At 45.8% G+C, this 19,668-nt stretch overlaps 2 protein-coding genes and 1 long non-coding RNA gene across 3 annotated transcripts in view; 1 reads left to right on the top strand and 2 right to left on the bottom strand.

Moving 5' to 3' along the window:
* The window catches only part of LOC127320848 (uncharacterized), a 144,660-nt gene that overhangs the window by 33,637 nt on the left and 91,355 nt on the right, over positions 1-19,668 (top strand). The gene's annotated exons all lie outside the window — the stretch shown is intronic.
* LOC139832860 (uncharacterized) lies at positions 5,113-15,715 on the bottom strand. The gene is made up of 2 exons (XR_011747480.1): positions 12,945-15,715; positions 5,113-5,511 (listed from the first exon to the last, which is right to left on the bottom strand). It is a non-coding gene; the product is annotated as an uncharacterized lncRNA (long non-coding RNA).
* On the bottom strand, positions 6,831-8,372 carry LOC127320805 (uncharacterized). The gene is made up of 4 exons (XM_071822809.1): positions 8,365-8,372; positions 8,222-8,333; positions 7,794-7,879; positions 6,831-7,572 (listed from the first exon to the last, which is right to left on the bottom strand). Exons 2-4 carry the CDS (start codon positions 8,324-8,326, stop codon positions 7,437-7,439), a joined length of 327 nt encoding a protein of 108 aa, XP_071678910.1. The 5' UTR covers positions 8,327-8,333; positions 8,365-8,372; the 3' UTR covers positions 6,831-7,436.

The following is a 19,668-nucleotide window of genomic DNA, read 5'->3' as shown; positions in this document are numbered from 1 at the left end:
GCTGCGCCCCCCTATATGCTCATGATTTTTCTTTGAACATAAGCCATGACAACTCCTTATTTATGTGATTTTAACTAGTTCTGCCCCCCTCATACTAAGATTGTCCCCCTTATACTTCATTCCTGGCTCCGTCACGAGCGCACCGCCTCCCCCGTCCGCATGGACCGGCTCTCAGACCACCGCTCGTCCACCGCCCCGTACTCCGACATCGACACCATGAGCTCCATCATCGTACAGCGCACCGACTCCTCCGTCGCCATGGACCAACTCTCCGACCATCGCTATCCCACCGCCCCGTACTCCGACATCGGCACCACGAGCTTCGACGTCGTCGACCGCACCGCCTCCCCTGTCGCCATGGATCAGGTCCCCGACCACAGCTCGCCCACCTCCTCGGGCTACGCCATGGGCATCACGAGCTCCGCCGCCGTCGAGCGCACCGCCTCCCCCATCTTCATGGACCAGGTACCCGTCCATCTTTCTCCCACCGCCCCGTACTCCGAGATCGACACCACGAGCTCCGGCGCCGTCGAGCGCACCGCCCCTGCTGCCGTCCAGGGCGCCTCCTACAACATCGCTAACGACCCTGCTCTGTCATCATCGGCACCCGCATCATCGAGCGCCTGGCGATCCCACGACGCAAGGTTCCGCGGCGAGGATCGCTGGCGGCCGCATGACCGCAGGAGCGGATGGCTAGGGACAGCGCCTCCACACGCCCTTGTTCTACCCCGCTGCCGCTCCGTCCTCATAGCTAAGGCTGGACGTTCGGGCCGAGCTTTTGGCTCGGCCCGAGCTTTTCCTGGCTCGGCTCGTTTTGGGCTCGGCCCGTGTTAAAAGCAGCCCGAGTCGAGCCTAATTTTCTGGCCCGTAGCGGGCTAAAAGCTCGCCCGGCTCGGCCCGAGCCAGCCCGTTAGCTCGTGATTATTTTTTTCGAATTAACAGGAGGACATTATCTGGGCCTGGTTTGAGTGGTTTCTGGCCCAAAACACGAAACGTGGATGGTTGAGTCTGCCTCACGCACAGCACAGGCGCTGCGCCGCCGCCGCACAGGCGCTGTGCCGCCGCCGCCCATGAAGGGTACGTAGATTTCGAGGTTGAGGACGGCTGGGGTGGAGTGCGCGGCGAGGGCACCGTCGACTGACTCTAGGAACGTCTTTGGCGCCGGCGCGTGACGGCCGTGGAGGACGAGCTCGGGGACGGTCATGGAGGACGAGCTCGGGGACGGCCGTGAAGGACGAGCTCGGGGACTGCCGTGGTGCGCGCGGCGGCGGGGTCGAGCGGAGGTAGCAGCGGCAATGGAGCTTTTCCCTGCGTCGCCGGAGGTAAGTTTCGCGCTGGTTGGCGGCGGATCGAAGTCAACTCGCTCGTCTCCTCCACTGCTACCCATGGTCCTCCAGCGTGGGGCCCACATGGCAGTGACTGTAGGAGTCCAGCTCGCGAGCCAGCCCGAGCCAGCCCGAGTTTCCGTCAAGCTCGAGCCGAGCCCATTTTTCGAGCTCGTGGAGCAAACGAGCCAGCCCGAGCCGAGCCCATTTAGAGCGAGCTAAAAGCAGGCTCGGACCGAGCCCAGCCCGAGCTGGCTCGTGTCCACCCTTACTCATAGCCGTACTTCGGGCGGCCGCTCTACCATGGCGCTCCACACTCCTACTTCGGGAGGCCGCTCTACCATGGCGCTCCACACTCCTACTCCGCCCCGCTCACTCCATACTCCTATGACGACACGGCCGATGCATCATCAAGCTCCTACTTCAGCTTCAGCACGGCTCCAGGCATTCCGGTGCACGCGCTGTTCGGTTCCGCGGCGCCGCCGAATGCTGGCGAGCGCATGGCCGCACCAGTGGACCTCCATGTCTTCAGCGACCTAGGGAGGAAGCTTCACCGCCACCTCAGCCCAAGGATCGACAAGCCTTTCACTGTACCACGTGAGGCCATGTTCGGCTCAAGGGGTTTAAAATAGTTTTCCTGTGTATTAACCCACCGGTTTTGGGTGAAATTATCCCCTCCACCCAATCCCCTTCCTCACCTCAAACAGCCAGAAACGCGAGGGGGGAGAAGCGGCCCAGTTCCACGTCTACTCGTCGTGTATCGGGGGGTTAACTGGGTTTAGCCCGTCCAAAACACTCCTACCGAACAAGCCGATCTTGGTTTCGCGTGGATTTAAACTAGACCGGGATTAGTCACAGCAAAACTCTTCAAACCCTCTCTGCCGAACAAGGCCTGATGGAGATTACATGGAACAGGTGGCGCGGTACTTCAGGCACCCTCTGCAACATCGGCCGGCATTCCCTCTGCCACCTCCGACATCCCCCAACGCTTCTGTGAAGCAAGGAGACCCCAAGACACAGCTCTGCAAACACTGGACGCAGTCAGGGATCTGCCCATTCGGCAACCAATGCTGGTTTGCCCATGGAGAGTGAGAGTCTGCACGCCCCTTTGCCCAACAAGTTCGGGACTAGGAGATGCCGCTTTGGCCCCGAGTGCCCCTATCAGCACTCTCCCGTGAAGCAGTGTCACTTCCTCCACTAGAATAGTAAGACTAATTGTTGTCTTCTTGATCTTGCTGCTGAAATTATTGGTTCTGGAACAACTGGTTGCAGTGAAAAATCATTTCACCAGTCACTTAGTCATACTCAACCTTGATATTGAAATTATTGGTTTTGAAACAACTGTCATAGGTTCAAATGATTCAGTTCTTCAATTTAATACCATTTGCTGCTAGTGAAAAACAGTGGAACCTGAAAACACAAATCAGCCCACTCATCTCAGTTCAGCTTCACAAAGAAGATGCTTTTATATGGTTTGACCTATTGGTAATTGTTTTGAATGAAAGTGACCAAAATTTAATGCAACACTACATGAAAGCTAGTTTCTGCACATTAAATTATTTACCTGTTTTATATACGGCAGACAGACCCTGGTAATCACGGCCGTTACGCCAAGTGAGAGAGGCTGATATGTACTGGAATTTTCTGCGTGGCCATGATCTTTTGGTGTTTGCTTTAGTTGATTGCTAATCTACCTGTGCTTGGAAAGCTTATACTGAAACCGTTGGAGTTCGGATCAGATTATTCTAAATGGTAGTTTTAAGAAACTATTTTAGTCATTAGAACTCGGGAATCACATTCTGACAACAATGTACTGAAACTGTCACTGAGTTTCTTCAGTTAGGACCCTGGTATGAAATGTTGTAGTCCTGTAGATATGAGTAGTAAAGGTAGCTCAACCTAGACAATGGGTATTTACATTGTGCCTGTTGGATTTATGAGTATTTGTATGCTAGAAAGTTTCCTAAAGCTAATTGGTTGCTGGGGAAAATCATTTCACCAGTCACATGTTCATACTCACCCTTGATAATGAAATTATTGGTTCTGAAACAACTGTCCTGGGTTCAAATGATTCAGTTCTTCAATTTAATACCATTTGCTGCTAGTGAAAAACATGGGAACCTGAAAACCCAAATCAGCCTGCTCATCTCAGTTCAGCTTCACAAATAAGATGCTGATTTATATATGATTTGGCATATTGTAATTGTTTTGAATGATGTGAGCAAAATTGAATGCAGCACTATCTGGAAGCTAGTTTCTGCACATAAAATTATTTCCAGGTTTTGTACATCAGCTGTATTCTTGATCTTGCTGTTGACTTGTTTTAGCAATATGAGATCATTGATCTGTTGCAACGGTTGCAGTCCATGTGGCATGATGCCTAACTTTTTCACTGATTTCTGCTAATACTGCTTCACTATTTCTGCTAATTCAGCAAATGGCGGGCCGCGACACCCGGATTTCAGTGCAGAGTAGAGAAAGACCAGATCAGGTTTCCTTGCCTTACAGTTCACCTCTTCAGAAGTGTCGCTGCCTCGGAGTCTCGGACACTGCGACATGAGAAATCTTAATTTCTGGCATAGAGATATAGGTTGAGAAAAACCCTGCGGCTCTTGTGTTTCTGGCGAAACTTGTCTGTTCTAGTGACATTGCTTTGACCTCGTGGTTCTAAAAGTTCAGAACCTGTTTGAATAATAATGCAGTGACGTTGTAATGGCCGCGTTCTTATTCTGGCGAAAACTTCATTTCTGTTAGCTGCATTTATCTTGGATGAAGCATCTGATTCTAGTGGTTCTTGCAGTGAGTTGAGAAATTGAGTTTACCAGTGCTGTATGAAGTTTCAGTTCTTATTCTGTTAAAAAACTTCATTTCTTTCTATTCTTGTTTGTTGGTTATGTTTAACAGCAGCAACCTAGGCTTACCATTTTGCATTGGCCCAGTTTAATTCTCTGATGAGTACTAGGGTGCAAAATTCTGAAGTCGAAAAGGTTATCTCAAATCCGGATAATAATTCTGCCATGAAGGTTGTTCTCAGTTTATGCATCCTTCTCCATTCCAGTTTCAGTACACTGAACACTGCAGTTTTCTTTTGAAATTCTGGACATGAACTCTGCTAGTTAGGATAAAAAATTGTGCACATCATCCTTGCAACTAATTAGCAAATGTCTGTTGCAAATCTTTGTTCTGAAATCGTAGCAATGATACCGTTAGAAAATTGCACAAATTGCACACATCATCCTTGCAAGTTGCAACTAGTTAGCAGTGATACCGTTTTCACATGAAAACTGGTTATTTTTGCATTACATTAGTATTCCGAGTTTGGAGCTGTAGAGAACGCTCATTGGCAACAGAGAACTGCCTCTAGTACACCAACACACAATGACACAACTCTGTCCAAATTCCAAACTCCAAACCGAGGTACTGCCTACGTACCGAAATAAGCTGTGGGGGCTGTATAAAATTTAATTTTACAAAAAAAAACCCACACGGATTTCAACCACTACAAAATAGGCTGGATTCAAAATCCAAACTTCGCCATCACCGTCCGCGATTCCTGGCGACTCGATCGCGAGCTCCCCCATCCTGCGATCCGAGGCGGACGCGGCGTGCGACCATCCGTGCGGCTGCAAGCACGGACGGCATCGAGTGGTTTGCCTCCCGCACAGCCCGATCCAGCTTTTTTGCTAAAAAAAAAGAGGAAAGCAAAATACGCACCGGCCGTATCTTTACCGGGTGGACCTATTCCTTCTGCCATGTATTGATACCCATCCGTAATACACGCAAAGCATTAAAATATAAACACGGAATATGCCATAAGTTATCACATCGCGCGGGAAAACATCTAGCTAAGCGCCAAAATTCGATCCTCCGATCCCCCACTAATCAAACAGAAACAAGAGGTGAAGACGCAACAATCAACACAGGCAAATTCCACATCCACAGTTTACTTCTAACAGACTCCATTGACCAGCGAAACAATCAGCAGTAGTCGCTGATGGATTCTTCAAGCAATCATGGGCATGATGACGATGAACGGACAGTAAGAGATCTTTCCATACTCTTTTTCATGATGAATCATAGTCGAAAGTTCCAAGTTTTTTGAACCGATCCAATCCTGCCACCCCCTTTGCCTTCCTTCATCAGGAATGCCATCGCCTACACGTAGAAAGAAGTCCTTGGAAAATTTCTGCATTCAAGATCACATGATAATTACTACTTTAGGAAATCCTATGCCCAGAATCAAGATCTAACAATCAAATTAAATGGCTGCATATCAATTACAGTACAATCCTAAATGCTTCAATACCGTCAACAGTTGGTAATATCATCCCAATGTCAGGAGCAAACCATGTAAGAGGGAATAAGTAGGAACGGACAACTAGGAGATCCTTGGGATAGCCACATATTTGTATGAACTAAACTGATTTTTTTTGAAACGGAAGTAAACTGAATATTAATTGATATAGGATGTGGAGCAAAATGCAGCAGATCACAATGATGGCAGGGTACCAAAATTAGGCATGCAATTTTTATCAGAAGAGGAAGCATATTCCTTCTATAACAAGTATGCTGAAACTATAGGTTTTAGTATTAGAACTAGTTAAATGCCCGTGCGTTGCTACGGGATTTTTTTTTTAAAATTGAATAGCAATGCTAAATACAATGCACATTTATATTCTCCAAAGGCCTGACAAGGATGCATGTATTGTTCACCTTTTTCACCTAGTGTGTCATTCTGTTTTATAGTCACCGCACTCCAAAAATGTTGTCACCTTATTTCGTAGGGTCTCTCCCCCTCTTATGCACACACACACTCACATGAAATCACTATAAAACAGGAGAAATATGCATAGGCACAATTATTAAAAAAATCTTATATTTTTGAGCACGTATATCGAAAGAATTACAATTTTCAAACAACCATCGAGACCCTGTGCTTCATCATCGGCTTCTAACTTCTCCTTCTATTCAATATGTCATTATATTTTTTTTCAACTTTCACAAATCCTCATCCTAATTTTAGTTTGGTGACATATTGAAACCCGACAAGCATCTCAGCTTTGACATTACCATCCATTTTATAAAGAATGGTGTGTCGTACACAAGTTTGTTGTTAGTTTTCAAAATTAACTAAAAGAAAGAAGTCAAATGAGTTCAACAATGTATGTTAGATCAACTAAATCAGATGTAACGAGACAAAAGAAACACAAAAACTCAACCGGTGCACTTGATAAACTTGAGCGAGAGCATAGCTCGTTTATGTCATTGCATTTTCCACCCAATTCTTGTGTTTCGTCTCCCCACAATAATCAATATGTGCCACGGCCTTAAATAATTTGACATCCCCATGTTCACCTCAGCCATGAACATAAGGGGTAGAAGGTATAGTGCTTTCCTTCTGCAAGACCATGAACATAATTTACTTACTCTTGCCTCCTCAGTTTTTATATGGAATTAAACAATGACCCATTACTCTTTAGCAACAAAACTTAATAACCAGTAAAGTCAATCAAGAACCAGACAGAAAATTATATGGGGACTTCTGTTGTTTGTCTGTATTACATGCAAAAATTACAAAGCTTCAATACCCTTCAACTCATACAGAGAAGGGGTAATAATGAGGCACTCATATAAAGTACTACTGCCTATAAGAACATCAGGCACCGTGACAGATTGTACAGAACTATACATGGGACTATACATTTTTTTCAATAAAGACATGGGACTATACATGTGTACGCACAACCAACTTCCAAACATGGAACTCTGAAAGATAGCCTTATCGATCCAGAGGCGATTCCATTTTCACCTCGAGATTTTTTTACCGCTCTTGTATCACTTCATACAAAAACTTGCTGTATTGGAATTCTTTTCCTTGTTCTCTGACCACACAGAACAAATAAGAACAATGCTTACTTAAACTTTGACTATTGCCAACCTCTAGCTTTACCAAAAGAACCAACTCCAGCTGCAAGCTTTTAGATGCTCCTGTGAGGTTATTCGGTAGTTGGCTATTCTACTGAAACATGTGCCATTGTATCGTTTGATTTGCTATGGGTATTTTTAGCAGCTGATGAAGGTAGATGAGCACTAAGAGTTTCAGTATCACCATCAACCGATCCAGTATTGTGCGTCAGCTAACTCATACATGGTACTGATCCCATTGCTATTACTCATTGTGACTACTGGTTTACTCTGCTGAAACCCAGCCATATCAAAACCATTGCTTCTCCCCATAGCAGAATCTCTGCAAGAAGCGTCATTTGCATAAAGTTCAACAGAACGCTTGATGCTAGAGCAGATGTAATATCATTTACCACAAAAGTGCCAGCGAGGTTATTGTTCAGCAATCATATCAAGCCAGTAAGTAGAGTTCAGTATACCTGGTTAAACCATGTTACTAAAATCACAAAACTCGCCTTAAATAAGAAGATAACCGTTCAAAGAATCTGAAGGATTGTGACTCACCTCATGGTCATCATCCAAGTCTTCAACATACTCTTTCGTGTCTTTAGATTCACCATCTTATTTTGGTTTATTATCCTTGGCAAAACCTAAAGAATAAAAGGCATCAGTTGATAGAAATCCAACTTTATTTTCTCCAATGAAGTGACAGTACAGATTCAATTAGTAGCTGTAATGTCTAATTTTCTATACAGAACTTGTTCAACTGATTTTGTTTGAAAATGGAATCTACCATAGGATACACTAAAATAATTCATTTCAAACATTTACACTATGCACATTCACATAAAGCAGTTGTGAATTTCAAACAGCAGGAACATAAGTTTACCAACCCACGAAAAAACTGCTTTGTATTAATGGTTTTCGGTTCAAATAAAAGCATGATAGCAGTCTTTAATTGGTTGCTTTGATCAATATTATAAACTAATTACCTGGGTTCCGTAGGACAAATACACATTGTTGAGGGAGTGGGAGGTTGACGACCTGGTTGCAGCAGCCTGTCGGAACCCAGGGTTGTCGCCTAGTGGTGGCAACATGTCGCATCTGAGGGAAAAAATGAAACATTATAAGGAACCTTGAAGCCTCTATACTCAAATTGTGAATAAATTTAAATATTCTTTTACTACACATGCCAGGGTCCTCGAGATGCTTCATTATAAATAGCTGGTATGGCGGTAGAGGTACGGCAGGCGGCACAGTGGTGGAGTCATGCGGCCCGGCGAGCATGGGCAGTACAGAATGACCGAGTAAGCAATAGAGCATGTACATCTACAATGCAACTAAAAAGCTTGCTCCGTCGTTCACCAACACAGAAGCTACACCAGTAAATGGAACTAAAGTTACTGTCAACCTACGAAGGAACCAATGCAGTCAGTAAGAGACCCTCCATGCAGGTCGCAGCAGATAGCTACAAATTACTACACAAATTCTACAACAGTCGGGACAAAGAGCAATATCTTGGATAGGTTAGCGCTCTATGTTACATGCCTCAGCAATTTACTTTCCACACTGCTGAAACTCCTGAGAATAAGCATGACAAGATTTACAGAGGCCATCCAAAATCCATTGGAAGACAATAACATTCTAATGAACAATCTATTTCAGGTATAGCCTAGTAAATTTGAAACATACATAAACAGATAACTCGTCAAACAGAAGTTAGCAAGACCATATGCCAATGTATATAAACTTAAGCAACGGGGAAATTAACCTGAAGCCCACCACACGGTGTTTGCTCCAGGGAGGTTGTGGGTTAGATTGTTGTAGGCGGGGGAGATAAAGAGAACGGGTTGGAGAAGGAGCGTACCATGGAAGACCGTCAGGTAGGATGCGCCGTTGGTGTGGATCTTCTGGCGGGGCGAGACGCCGGAACCACGTCCGTTGTGGTTGAATCTCTCGATGGATAGCACGGTACCGTAGTTGGTCGAGGCCCTTGCGCAACAACTCATAGCTGCGCTGGTCGAGCTACAGGCGCAACATCCCGTAGGCCTGGTACTAACCAGAGCCTGGCGCCGGGGAACTTGGGGAGGGCAGAAGGATGGATGCTGCGTCGGGGAAGGATGGAGCGGTGGCGCCGAAACCCTAGCTGGCGGCGACCTGGCGCCAACGCCGGCGATCTCCAGATTTCTGTTTGATTTCCCGTGCCCCAGCTCCCATGCCTCGCTCTCGGCCGCAGCTCGGGCAGTGAAGGTGGTGGTGTTGGGGCGGCGGTGGAGATGGGGAGAGGGGAAGATACGGTTTGGGGATTCTCCTGTGGGAAGCCAAGCCAGAGTGACAACCGGCCACGTGGGTTTCGTTGGGCTTGGCCCAGTGAGGGGAAGTGGGATGAAACGACGACGTATCGGGAGCGGAAGAAACCATCGATGAAGCGAACAACGTACCGCCTGACGACGGAACCTGTTCCTCTTTTTTAAATAGTACAGAAAAGCAGTGGCCATAAAATGAAGAACTCCTCTACAATGCAACAACGGACGTTTACATGCTCTCGCCAAGGTATGTGCTATATGCATATTTTATGATTGCAATCATATGTTGATGCACTAATAAAATTACTTCAATTTATAGGCTATCGCGGGGATGATAAAAGAGAGGATACATTCAGTTATAGCAGGCCTGAAACACGATGTGGATGTACCGCCCGTATGAAGATAAGCCTTAGAAGTGGATTTTATGATGTGTATGAATTTGAGGCTTCACATAACCACATTCTTGCTCCTGGAACCATGACTCACTTTTTGAGATCCCAGAGAAAAGTAACAGAAGCGCAAATAGCAAATGCAGAGGTTGCGAAGTCTGTAGGTATTTCAAATAAAGCTGCAATCGATCTGATGGCTAAACAAGCAGGTGGAATTGAAAACCTTGGTTGTACACGTGAAGATATAAAAAATCGGTTGTACTCAAAGAGAACGATACAAGCAAAGGAAGGTGACACCGGAGGAGTGTTAGAATACATGGAGAAGAAGGTATCGGAAGATGTCAATTTCTTCTATTCAATTCAAGTGGATGAGGATGATTTGATAACCAACATTTTTTGGGCTGACTCCAAAATGGTCTCGGACTATGCGATGTTTGGTGATGTTATATGCTTTGACACCACATACAGGAAACTAGATGATGGACGTCCATTTGGTTTGATTGTTGGTGTAAATAATCACAAGAAAACTGTTGTCTTCGGTGCTGCACTTCTGTATGATGAAACCGCTGAAAGTTTTGCTTGGCTTTTTAGAACTTTTTTGAAAGTTATGTCAGGAAAACATCCACGGACAATTCTGACCGATGAAGATGCAGCAATGGCAAAGGCGATCAGTGAAATCCTAATTTATAGTATACATAGACTGTGTGTGTGGCATATGAATCAAAATGCTTGCAAGCACCTTGGTGGAGTTGTCAAAGATTATAAGAAGTTCAATATTGATTTTCAGCATTGTATCTATGATATAGAGGAGGAAGATGAATTTATAAGTGCATGGGGTGGAATGCTTGACAAGTATGGACTACATGAAAATGAGTGGCTTAAAAGGTGGTTCGAGAAAAAAGAGCATTGGGCACTAGTGTATGGCAGAAATACGTTCTGTGCCCAAATGACTACTACCCAAAGAAGTGAAAGCATGAACAATGAACTAAAGAGGTACATCAGTGTTAAATATGACATGCTTACTTTTTTCCATCATTTCGAGCGGCTAGTTTCAGATAAAAGATTTGAAGAGGTGAGGTGTGACTTCAAAGCAACACAGAGTAGTCCTTAACTAAAGGTAGAAGCTAGCTATATGTTAAGACAAGCCGTATCCACATATAGTCCAGCAATATTCAAGTTGTTTCAAGAGCAAGTGCTTCGGACCCTGAACTATGACACATTTCTTTGTAGTGAAATTGAGGCGGAGGAGAAGGTTTACACAGTAAAATTTCATGGCACGCAACGTGACCATATTGTTAGATTTATTCAAAAAGAAGAAAAGGTCAGCTGCAGTTGCAAGAGGTTTGAATTTGCTGGAATACTTTGCTCTCATTGCTTAAAGGTTCCTGGTATTAATAATATCAAGCACATCCCTGAAGAATATATCTTGAAAAGGTGGACAATTGATGCAAAAGTTCTAGATATAACAAGCAAACGTAACCAACATGATGATCCAAAAGTAAGAATGGCTAATCGGTACAAGGATTTGTGCAAAATGTATATGAAAATAGCTGCTCGTGCCGCTGAATCTGATGAATCATATGACGAGGCTGCTAACTCCGCAGAGCAATTAGCACAAAGGGTGGAGAAATGCTTGAAAATTAGAGCTGATCCAGAAGTGAACAACTCCACTACTACTACTACTACTACTACAGAAGGTACATCTTATACTTATACTTCTGTAGGCTAGTTCCAAAGTTAAACTTAAGTTTAATATTGTTGTGCCAGGACTACACATCGACTGTAGTAGAATTTCAAAACACGGTGAGGGGCTTGCGAAACCAAAAGGTATCAAGGTGAAGGAGAAGACCACCAAAGGAGCAAGCAGACCAATTGGGGGCTTTGAGAAAGCAACCGGAAAGAAGAAAAAAAACATGGATAATACTATACATGTGCAGCCAGAGGGCGTCGCAACGGTATAAAATCGGTAGCGTGTTTACTATAAAATCTTTAATTGTATTGGTCTTTATATATCATTTTTTAGGGTCATTTGGAGAAAGCAACTCGAAAGAAGAAAAAGAACATGGATAATAATGTGCAAGTGCAGCCACAAGGCACCTCAACGGTATAGCTTATTTTCCTATAATACATTTAATTGTATTGACCTTTCTATATAATTTTTGCAGGATCATTTAGAGTTTTTGAGAAATCAAATGGCTGCATATCAATTGCAGTACAACAATATACTAAATGCTTCAAGACCACCATCAATTGGTAATAGCATCCCAATGTCAGCACATAGTCAAGAACTGGCGCGATTCCAACCTAATGGTCCAATCGGTAATAGTATCACAATGCCAGCACATACTCAAGAACTAGGCAGTTTCCAACCATATAGTCATATTGGAAATGGCATCCCAATGTCACCACATACCCAACAACTAGCAGGATTCCAACCATATGGTTCACTAGTGGTATGAGCAGTTCACACTTTCAAGTTCTCTAATTTTTAAACTTCAATGAAATTGAACTTGCCTACTTTTTTGTTCAGGACCATCCGACAAATCAGATGTACAGCTATTTACAACTGCAGAACTATGCTCTGGATCCCTTGCTGCAAGGGACCATTGGGACTTCTACCTCTAGTTTGATGACAAAACAAAATCAAGAATTCTTAAATCAACCAAAGCCAACATAATTTGTTTTCACAGTTTTATCTCATGTAACTTCCAAGCTGAAGTGAATTTTCTTAGAACATGAACTGTGCACTACTAGAACTTGCTTCAGTGAGAGAAGAGTGTTTTGTATGTCAAGAATAGTTAAAACCACGTGTGCTACCTCAATCCAGGGTATGTTCGTAAGAAGTTCAGTGTATATATGTGCCCACAACCACTTCTCATCTTCACGGAACATTTTTATTCATCATACTTTTTCTACTCCTTAAACATAGAAAATTTTGCAGAAGTGGATAATGACACGCATTCACCAACTATCCAGACTGTGTGTCCGCAAGATCAACACACGAAGAAATATAATTTTACCTGTGTCCAGGCCTGCTAAGTCCCCGAGATGTTGCCTGGGCAGCTTTCTTGCGGCACCGACGATTGCAGCTTGGCGCTGACTAGCTTGGCACAGGCAAGCCGCGTCCATCAGAGGCAGGAGGCGAGGCCGATCCGCCCGTGATCAGCGCAGCGGCACCTGCACGCGAAGGGCCAGCATACTCCCGTAATCAGCGCGGCTGCGCGCCTGCCTGCGATCAGCGATCTGCCCATAATCGACGCCGGCGGTCCCGCGATTAGCGTCCTGCACCCTCTCTTGCTCACCAGCGGTCTGCACGAGCTGCTGCTCGCCGGCGATCCCGCGATCTGCACGAGCTGCTGCCCGTCGGCGATACCGCGCCCTGCACGAGCTCCAGCTCGCCGGGGATCCCACGCCCTGCACAAGCTCCTTCTAGCCGGTGACCCCTCTCGAATTCTGTCCCCGCCTCCGTAACTCCCCCGTCGCCGCCGCCCGACTCGGTGCAAGCCTCCAGCCTCTCCGAGCCCATCGATCGACCGCAGCTCGACGACGCGCTCAAGCTTCTTCCTCCTCCGGCTCCAACCTCTCCCACCCCGCCGATCGACCGCGGCCCTCCGTCCAGCCTGCTGCACCACAAGAACATTATTCTGGTCTGATTAACATATGTTTCTAGAGCATTTAACACAACCAATGCACAACTTGTTCCTTAGGTTGGTCATCACATGGCGAAGGTCAGTTGCAGAGAGGAAACCATTATGGTCCTTGTCAAAAACACGGAACTCCTCCTTCAGCTCCTCCTCAGAGTCAGAGTCGGTGTATTTCATCTTGTGGGCCATCAGGTTCAGGAACTCTGGGAAGTCAATCGTGCTGTTGCCATCTACATCATCCTTGTTGATCATGTGCTGCAGCTCCGCCTTGGTAGGGTTCTGGCCAAGTAAACGCATCACAGTTCCTAGCTATTTTGTGGTGATGCTACCTGCCAAATTAGACCAGCTCATGTTAAAACATCTTAGGCGAGAATGTCATGATTGTGCAGTGGCCACAAAATTAACAGCATCAGGTGTGAAGATTTGGGCAAGACATAAGGAGCAATAACCATTTTAATTCAAGGAACACAGCCATCTTAAAAGTTGTTTTCTTTCATGTACACCAGATGCTCATTTCAAGAACTAGCAGGGTTCACACTGGCATTTGCATAACAGGGCATTTGTATAACAGGACAGTGCTTCTGTAAAACTAAGTAATGGCATACACATTTATGTATAGACAACACTAGAGCAATTTTTTTATTCAGGCATACAATTACATAGCAGATATCAATATCAAATTTTACACCCTTAAGCTATAACTACAATGGGATAAAAACTGTACCCTCATAAGCATTGATCCTTATACATGTACTTATCCTCACTCGCAGAGATCCGAGTAAAACTGGACACATTAACCACTGAATAATTTCAGTGGACTGCATTAACAGTTTATTGATCATGCAGTGACACATTAACCACAGCAAATCATATCAATGATCTCTGGGAACGAGGACCAAACAGAATTAAAAACAGTGATTAAGACAAGCAGAATATGTGAGCAAGTTCTTAAATCTAAAGGAAGCACATAACTGAATTAAGCAGAACTGAATGTAAAAGTTTGTTTGACCAGTCACAGGCAACATCGCGCCAAGTGAAAGTGTCATCACAGCATCCGTGTTGGTTCCGCTTCACGACATGGGTCATCGGGTCGTAGTCCACATCCCACATGAGAGCATGCATTCAACCCCCTCACACAAACTGAACGGGTATCCACGGACCATGGGTCATCGGGTCGCTGTCATGAACTTTCACAGTTATAACTTCTCTAAGCACCCTACAAACAAACCAGAGGATATTGAGTCAAATAAGTGGGCATCCTTCTGAGATAATACTTGAACAGACAGAGGGCAAATGGATAGATGGCATGCTTGTTGGAAGGACTGGAACAGAGGGGGCACTTGGGATGCTTGGTTTGAGATCCACTATCAACTGAAAAGCAACAAGCTGATTATCCTAATTTCTAGTGGAGAAGATAGCTCTAGAATCTCCCAGGTTGCCAATTATAAGATCATGCCCCTGTAGAAACAGTTAGGAAAAACAGGCCAGGATAACAAATACCAAGTGAAGCTTGAAAATAAAGTAAAGGACACTCATTGTTGCAACAGCCTGCTTGATCACTGTGACTGCTGTGGTTCTACTGAACAAACAATCAATATCTCTTTGTGACTTCAGATCCATGACCATAAAATTAACCGGAGAGCTGTTTGTTTGGTCCAGCGACTCCAGCTCAAGCATAACTACAGCTTCTCCATGACCTGGGGTAAAGGTGGCGTCAGCCTGTAGGACGAGGCGCCGGGGCGGAGGCGCTCGTGGAGAGCGACACCGACGTGCACACACACACGGGGACTAGGGTTCTGGAGACGTTGTGCCACCCGGTGGCCACACGCGCGGCGTTGGTGGCAGCGGCGTCGTTGGTTAGTCCGCGTGGAGACGACGACGTCGGCGACGCCGATCTGGCCGAAAAGGTAAAAAGTCAACCCTTTCACGGATCTGGCTGAGGCATCTTGAGGGGAGTGGAGGGAGGTGGAGCTGAGGGGATTGGTGGGATGCGGAGCGCTGTGGGAATGTGGAGAAGGGGGCGACTAGGACGGCGGCGAGGAAGAGAAAGGGGACGGGACGGGGAGGAGGAGTTGTGCACGGCGGCGACGAGGCGTGGGACTTTGATCTTTTTTTTTTGAACAAGGACTTTGATCACTAGGGGTACACAAATGTCCGGCAACAACAAAATTACCTTTGTCAACTTGTGCCTTAATATTCGTGCAAGTTTTTTTTTTTGGAGATAAAGAGCTGCGTAATATTAAGCCCAGGTCCGCCCGGTACGTGGCGGTTTCCGTGTTTGACGGGCGATCAGATCGGCGATCCCGAAGTTTTCTTCTTCGTTTCAGGTCGTAGTCTCCGGCGATCTCCTGCCGTAGTCCACCTGGTTTCTCACCCAATCCAGACTCTTGTCTACAATCCTATCAAGCTACGATCAGTGCTGCCCACGTTTAAAACCCACAGAACTCCCGTCTCTCCCCACCAAAAGCCTTCCGTTTGTTGCTAGGGCATCCGGTCGTAATACACAAATTCCCTAGTTTTGTTTCGGCAGTCCCGGGTGAAGAAGAAGCGGAGGAGGATGGAGGGTGTGGAGGGGATGATGAAGGGTCTCAGACTCTCGGAGGCGGAGAGGAAGGGCGTCAAGATCGGATGGAAAGGAGGAGGGAAGGTAGGCGTGGTGGAGGTCCAAGCGATAGCGAAACTGATGTCCGAGAAACCTGCAATTGCCGAGGCAATGGAGGCTGCGCTGGGACCGATTTGGTGCCCGATGAAAGGTATAGAATGCAAGCATATGGGAGATAATACCTTTTTGATTACCTTCAATCAGGCGTCGGGAAAGAATAAGGCAGTTGATGGGGGGCCCTGGAAGTTCGATAACTCGCTGTTGGTAGTAGAGGATTTTCAGGCTAGCAAAAATCTGGATGAGTATGATTTCAATAAGATTCCGATATGGGTCAGAATTTTCAAGCTTCCTTTGGGTATGATGAGTAGAGAAACGGGAGAAATTATTGGTGAAGAAATTGGAGAATGGATGGAGGTAGATGGAGTGGAAAATGGCTTAGCGATGGGAAAGTACCTACGAGTTAAAGTGCGTATGTCAATCACAAAGCCTATAATGAGAGGTACCATGGTCGATGTGGACGAGAGTGGAAGAACCAGATGGTGTCCTTTCCAATACGAATTTATTCCAGATTTCTGCTATGTGTGTGGTATCATTGGACACCGGGATAGGGAGTGTACAATAAAACTAAAAAAGGGGGAGGAACCACAGTTTGGCAGATGGTTGAGATGGTTACCACCAAAGAAATTTCCATCCGTGGATACTAGAAGAGGTTGGAATGACGGAGGGGGCCGGAGGACAATCGGATGGTCAAGTGGTGGTAGCAAATCTGGTAGCCTGGGCAGTGATGGCCCATCATGGCGGAAGGACATCAACCATACAAGGGATAATCCACTCAAGCTGACAGAGGGGAGCGGGAAGAATGAGGAGACAATGGCTAAACAATCTGATATGGACATTATAGAAAAAGAAGCTGAAGGGGGAAAGGGAGCCGGAGATGTAGCATCAAAGAAGGAAGGAGAGGCGGGCACTGAGGTGATGGTGATAGATAAAAACAAAAACATTTCATCTACGGGAAACCTAGAACTAAGTAATGTAAAGGGTGGTGAAAGGGGGGTGGTGGAGAACCATTTTGGAGGCAGGGAGGAAGGTGGTGGAAAGAAGCAAGAGGGAAAACGTCCAGCGAGCAAAACCTTTAGAAGGCAAGAGCGAAAGGACACCAATGGAGCCGCGAGGGAGATGGTGTTAGTGGGACAGAAGAGAGAAGGAGATGACATGGACCTAGATGAGCTGAATAAGGCGAAAAAACCAAAAGAGGGCCTTCACGCGGTGCAGCAGCAGGAGATCATTTCAAACAAAAATGAAAAAGCGGGGCTATCGGAACAGCTCCGCGAGCAGAAATGATCATAGCAATTTGGAACGGCCGGGGGTTGGGGAACGGCCCGGCTGTTAATGGTCTTCTGGATCTCCGGAAGAGGGAGGACCCTGATGTTTTGTTTGTGTCTGAGACAAAAATGGAGCAAGATAAGTTGGAGTGGTTCCGTTGGAAGCTTGAGATGCCACATATGATGGTTAAGAATTGTGAGGGGAGAAGTGGAGGTTTGGTGCTTTTTTGGAAGAGAGAGGTGAATCTGAAAGTGATAGGTTTCATGTCGAGATATCATATCGACACGGAGATCACTGAGCCAGATGGCTTTGTTTGGCGTTTCACTGGAATATACGGTGACCCACGCACGGATGGAAAGGAGAATACATGGAGATTGATGCGCACTTTGAGGCACCAGAATAATAAACCATGGCTTTGCGGAGGGGATTTCAATGAGATCCTTCATCCGTGGGAGAAGGAGGGGGGAGTGCCAAGACCACAAGCATGTATGGACCGGTTCAAGGAGACTTTGGAGTTGTGTGAGTTGGATGATTTGCGATTTGTAGGAGATGCCTTCACATGGAGGAACAATAACCATGATGCAAATAAGTACATAAGGGAAAGGCTCGATCGTGCGGTGGCAACACAATCATGGCGTGACCGTTTCCCTGGGTATAAAGTTGTGAATGGTGATCCAAGACATTCTGACCACCGTCCCATCATTATAAATACACATGGGGTGGAGAAAGCACGACGGAGCCCAGCTAGGGGAATGGTGCCGAGGTTTGAAGCCAAGTGGTTAGCGGAGGAGGAATATGCTACTATTGTTGAAAATGCATGGGATATGGAGGTGTATGGGCATCAGAAAGGTGTGATGGGAGCGGTGAAGGGGATCCTGGGAGAACTTGTGGACTGGAACCGAAATAAGTTGGGAGACCTGGAGAAGAGAATAAGCAAAATAAAAAAGGAGCTAGAGGTTTGGAGAAAGAAGGGTATCGGGCCAGAACAAGTAAGAAGAGAAGAAATTCTTCGTTTTAAGTTGAGCAGGTTGGAAGAGCAAAAGGAGCTGTATTGGAAACAAAGGGCCCATGTTCAGTGGATGAAGAATGGAGACAGAAATACAAAGTATTTTCACTCGGCTGCTTCAGAGAGGAGGAAAATTAATAGGATAAAAAAACTGAGAAGGGAAGATGGAAGTGTGGTGGAGGATGAGGGGGCCATGAAAGATGTGGTGACTAATTATTTTGTAAATCTTTTTTCCTCCAATGCAGGTACACGAGTGGATGAACTCTTGGATCACATTGATCCACGGGTGACACCGGCTATGAACGAGTTGCTATGCAAGGAGTTCAATGCACAGGAGGTCAAGGAGGCCTTGGATAGTATTGGTGATCTTAAGGCTCCGGGAATTGATGGTATGCCCTCAATCTTTTATAAGAAAAGTTGGGAACTAGTGGGAGAGAAAGTTACAGCCGAAGTACTTAATGTACTGAACGGTGGACCTATGCCAGAGGCCCAGAGGGATGGAATGATACATGTGTTGTGCTCATACCAAAGACGAAGAACCCAGAATGTATGAAGGATCTGAGACCTATCAGTCTATGCAACGTGGTGTACAAACTGGTTTCAAAGCTCCTCGCAAATAGGCTGAAAAAAATTCTACCTGAGATCATATCTCCAAACCAGAGTGCTTTCGTCCCGGGGAGATTAATTACAGATAATATCTTACTCGCCTATGAATGTACTCATTATATGAAGAACAAAAGGAATGGAAAGGAGGGTTTTGCTGCTGTCAAATTGGATATGAGTAAGGCGTACGACCGAGTGGAGTGGGCGTTCCTAGAAAATATAATGAGACGACTTGGCTTTGACCAACGGTGGATCGACAGAATTATGCTTTGTGTTACCTCAGTTACATATCAGTTCAAGGTGAATGGAGAATGTACCGATCTGATCACTCCGCAGCGAGGGCTACGCCAGGGAGACCCTCTCTCCCCATACCTATTTCTTGTGTGTGCTGAGGGATTCTCTGTACTACTGAACAAGGCAGAGGTGGATGGAGTACTGCCAGGAATTCGTATTTGTCATGCTGCCCCAAGTATCAACCATATTTTGTTTGCAGACGAATCATTGGTGCTTATGAAAGCGTCACGCCAAAGTGCCAGATCTCTGCAACAGTTGCTACAACTTTATGA

Source organism: Lolium perenne, chromosome 1 (genome assembly GCF_019359855.2).
Source record: "Lolium perenne isolate Kyuss_39 chromosome 1, Kyuss_2.0, whole genome shotgun sequence".
NCBI classification, from domain to species: domain Eukaryota; kingdom Viridiplantae; phylum Streptophyta; class Magnoliopsida; order Poales; family Poaceae; genus Lolium; species Lolium perenne.
The sequence above is the reverse complement of the archived record's forward strand: the minus strand, read 5'-3'. Positions and strand labels throughout refer to the sequence as shown.

Coding starts and splice junctions, on each gene's coding strand:
- LOC127320805 (XM_071822809.1), bottom strand. CDS start 8,326: ATGTTGCCACCACTAGGCGACAACCCTGGGTTCCGACAGGCTGCTGCA. Junction 7,880..8,221: donor ATTTGTCCTACGGAACCCAG/GTAATTAGTTTA, acceptor TTTATTCTTTAG/GTTTTGCCAAGGATAATAAA. Junction 7,573..7,793: donor ACTTGGATGATGACCATGAG/GTGAGTCACAAT, acceptor CGCTTCTTGCAG/AGATTCTGCTATGGGGAGAA.